Source organism: Pteropus vampyrus, unplaced genomic scaffold (assembly GCF_000151845.1).
Source record: "Pteropus vampyrus isolate Shadow unplaced genomic scaffold, Pvam_2.0 Scaffold448, whole genome shotgun sequence".
NCBI classification, from domain to species: domain Eukaryota; kingdom Metazoa; phylum Chordata; class Mammalia; order Chiroptera; family Pteropodidae; genus Pteropus; species Pteropus vampyrus.
The window spans coordinates 216,967-220,279 of NW_011889229.1; the positions used below are offsets into that span (position 1 = coordinate 216,967).

The 3,313-nt window shown below is 58.0% G+C and overlaps 2 protein-coding genes across 6 annotated transcripts in view; both read left to right on the forward strand.

Moving 5' to 3' along the window:
* Positions 1-1,402, forward strand: part of LOC105306591 (zinc finger protein 350-like) — a 14,121-nt gene extending 12,719 nt beyond the window's left edge. For all 3 annotated transcript variants that reach the window (XR_002777514.1, XR_002777515.1, XR_002777516.1), the window contains one exon: positions 1,242-1,402. The gene's annotated coding sequence lies outside the window, so the exon portion shown is untranslated. The remainder of the gene's footprint in view (positions 1-1,241) is intronic.
* Positions 1,403-2,862: 1,460 nt separating this feature from the next.
* The window catches only part of PPP2R1A (protein phosphatase 2 scaffold subunit Aalpha), a 28,226-nt gene continuing 27,775 nt past the window's right edge, over positions 2,863-3,313 (forward strand). The window contains exon 1 of one of the 3 annotated variants that reach the window (XM_023524144.1): positions 2,863-3,088. In XM_023524144.1, coding sequence (XP_023379912.1) covers positions 3,011-3,088 — 78 coding nt within the window. In that variant the 5' untranslated portion in view covers positions 2,863-3,010. The remainder of the gene's footprint in view (positions 3,089-3,313) is intronic. The other 2 variants (XM_011381699.2, XM_023524143.1) reach the window with 2 other exon arrangements.

Here is a 3,313-nt window from a genome sequence, read left to right on the forward strand (position 1 = left end):
GGGCCTAGGGAGCCGGCAGGGAGAGGGGCGGCTTGGGGACGGGCGGCGGCCCCTGAGCGCCCCGTGGCGACGAGGAGGGCGCAGAAGGGACGCCCGCTTGGTGGGGATGGCGGTTCGCTTTCTCCTTTCTGGGTTTCGGCCGCGGGGCGAACACCGCAGACGGGCACCGAAGCGAAGGCTGCCCTCCCACTGCCCTCTCTTCCCCTCCAGTTTTGGCGTAGCCCCCGGAAGGGGGCGAAAACGCCCCACCTGCAGGGGGCGTCTTGCTAAATTTGGAGCGAATTAGAGGTGGAAACCCGCCCCGCTTCTGCGATCCTAGCACGGTCTCGGGGGCGTGTCGTTCCCGAACGGGCTGACACCTCACCGGTGAGCGGGAGAGGCGGGGCCCGGGGCCCGGCCGGCCCGGGATCGGGGTGAGTCAGGGCTCCGTGCGTCGCCCTCCCCAGCTGCACCTCCCATCCGCCGTGAGACCTCGCGCAAATTACTTCACCGCCCCGGGCCTCTACTTTCCATAAATGTGGGCCGATAATAGGCGAGGTCTCTTTGAGGGGCGTCGGGGGACTGAACGAGTTAATAACACACGTGGAATAGACCCGGCGTCTGGCCCGTTTTAAGGGCTTAGTAAATGTTAGCTGTAATTATCGGCTGTGCTGACTGAAGCGGTCCCATCGTCCCTTCGGGCTCCAATTTCCCTCTTTATAGGATTTAGCCGGTTGCCTGGGCCCAGCCTCAGAGGTTCCGGGTGTATCACCCTGGTTCTGGAGTCAGACAGGCCGCGGTTGTTCGCTTGGGCTTCCACTCGCCGATTGACATGGGCAGGTTAGTTAAGCTCTCCAATGCTTGCTGTCCTGTTCTCTCCAGCGGAGCTCGTTGTCAAGTTCATAGGGCTGTTGTATTAACACATCTGTTAAGTGAACACCCGCGCCACATATCAGGTGTGGTGCTGAAGATGTGTGGTAATGATGGTGACACTGTTCTACAAGAGACAGACATGAAACCAAGCTGACTACGTCATTGACACGTGTGAGATGTATTGGGAAAGAAACAGTAGGATATTGTCATAGTGAATCAGCCCATATTTGGAGGGCTTCTGCTCTGTGTAGGGCAGGGATCCCCAACCCCCAGGCCGTGGACTGGTACTGGTCTGTGGTTGTTCCCTTTCTGGTCAGATCTCAGATACCCGGACTGTTGCCAGTGGTCTAGCTGTTTACCGTGCCACTCGGAAAACTACAGACTGGCAGGTTATGGACACCCCTCTTTCGGGCTTCGAACTGTGAAAACTAATTGCAGTGCTGAAATAAGTGCCTGTATCATCACATAGATGCCCATGGTAGGGCCCCGTTCTCGGAGAATCTGACCAGAGTCAAGTTCCTGATTAAATCTGTTTCTGATTCAGAGGTCACCTCTGTGTGGCGCATCTGTGGCTCTTTATTCAGCTTTGAAGTACAACTGACAAATGATACGTCGAGATATGTAAAGTGCATTCTTAGCATGGACATGGATGATACACTGGGTGTGGGGGAGGTAGTCGGGGTAAAAGGGTCAAATATGTGGTGACAGAAAGAAATCTATGGGAGGTGAACTACAATGTAAATATATATGCCTTACTGCTAAAATGTACAGCTGAAACTTACTGGATTTTGTTTACCAATGTCACCATAAAAAAAATAATTTTTTTTAAAAAAGTGCGTCCTTAGCTGAGAACTGTAGTCTCAGTGAGCTCGTATTGGGGGGCAGGGTGGGGGTAGATCCTGGGATATGGAGGTCAAAGGTCGACACTATAGTCAAAGCCACCACCACCACCACCACTCCCCTTTTTAATGGCGGTAGTTTCCTAACTAGAATGGGTAGGGGGGGTCTTTGGAAAAGACGCTTGGGCTATTCGGACCTGTCCAGGAGTCCTACTCAGGATCACCCTTCACGAGGCAGAATGAAGGAGGCAGGTGCACCTCAGGCCTCCCCAACCCCATTCCTCCATCAGGACGGTCCCAAGACTGCCAGTCGGGGGCTGTGTTGCGTGAGGCTGGAACAGAAATTTGTCTGCCCAGACTCTGCTCCCAGTGTGTGTGGGGGAAAAAGACTCCCAAACTAGTCACAGCCCTAAAGAGGGAGGGAGGGACAGCGAGAGGGAGGCTAGTGACTCCGTGGGCTTGAGAGCCAATCCTAAAGAGGGGCGAGGAAGGGGAGACATTTATGTAAAGATCTGACAATTGAAAAGTTCTCCCAGGAGGAGGTACGGTTTGGGCAAAGGCTTGTTGGAACGAAAAAGCGTGATATACTGAGCGGGCTCTAATTTCCAGGACCGCTCACGTATGACAAGGGGACGTGGGCAATGTGCCTAGAGGGTTCCGGGATCCGGGATCCGATTCCCAAAGGTCCTGAAGGCCAGCCCGAGGCGCTTGGTTTTGAATCTAGACACTCAGTCAAGTCGCCACACTTCTCTGGGCCTCCGCACAATAAGTCACAAATCAAAGATTCACGCCCTCCTCCTCCGGCACAAACGTGCGGAGTCCACCGGGCCACTGCCTCAGAGCTAAAACTGCAGATTGTCTTGGTCCCCAGATGACGTCACGTATTCCTGGCGACGCACGCGCAGAAGCTTTCTCCAGGACTCTCCGAAGGGCAGGCGTCTCCGCCTCCCAATCCTGCTCCTCATTGGCTGGAAACAACTGCTCGTCTCCGTCGTTGTTAGTGACGACGTAGGCGGGCACAAACTCGGTCGCTAAGATACCACGGACTTCCGTTTCCTTCCTGCCGTCCTTGGCTCCGGCAGATCTCACAGCGTCCCTTCGACCAATGGCAAACGGGCAGTGGGCGGGACTTCATTTGTCCGGACCAAAGAAACGCGGGCTCGCCCGGCGCGGGGCGGCCAGTGACCGTGAGCCAGCCCCTGTGAAGTGGCTCGGGCGCCCCCACGCTCGCGCGCCCGCCTCCTCTCGGCCCTGCCCCTCCCCAGGCCAAATTCAGCACCGTGCTGGTCGCCGTCCGACCGGAACGGGACGGAGCCAGGATGGCGGCCGCCGACGGTGACGACTCGCTCTACCCCATCGCGGTGCTCATAGACGAGCTCCGCAACGAGGATGTGCAGGTCCGGAGGCCGCAGGGGATTCGGGCAAGACGGGAACGGGGGCCCGGGGCCGCGGAGGGCCCTCGCGGAGAGGGCTCGGTGTTCGCGGGGAGGGGCGGGAGGGGCGGCGGCCAATCAGCGGCCCGCTCTCATCTCCCCGGGGCCGCGTACTCGATGAGACGGCGCCCGGGATTGGGTGCGGCGGGGCCCGGGGTCCCGGGCCTGCCTGGTGGCGCGCGGTGGCCC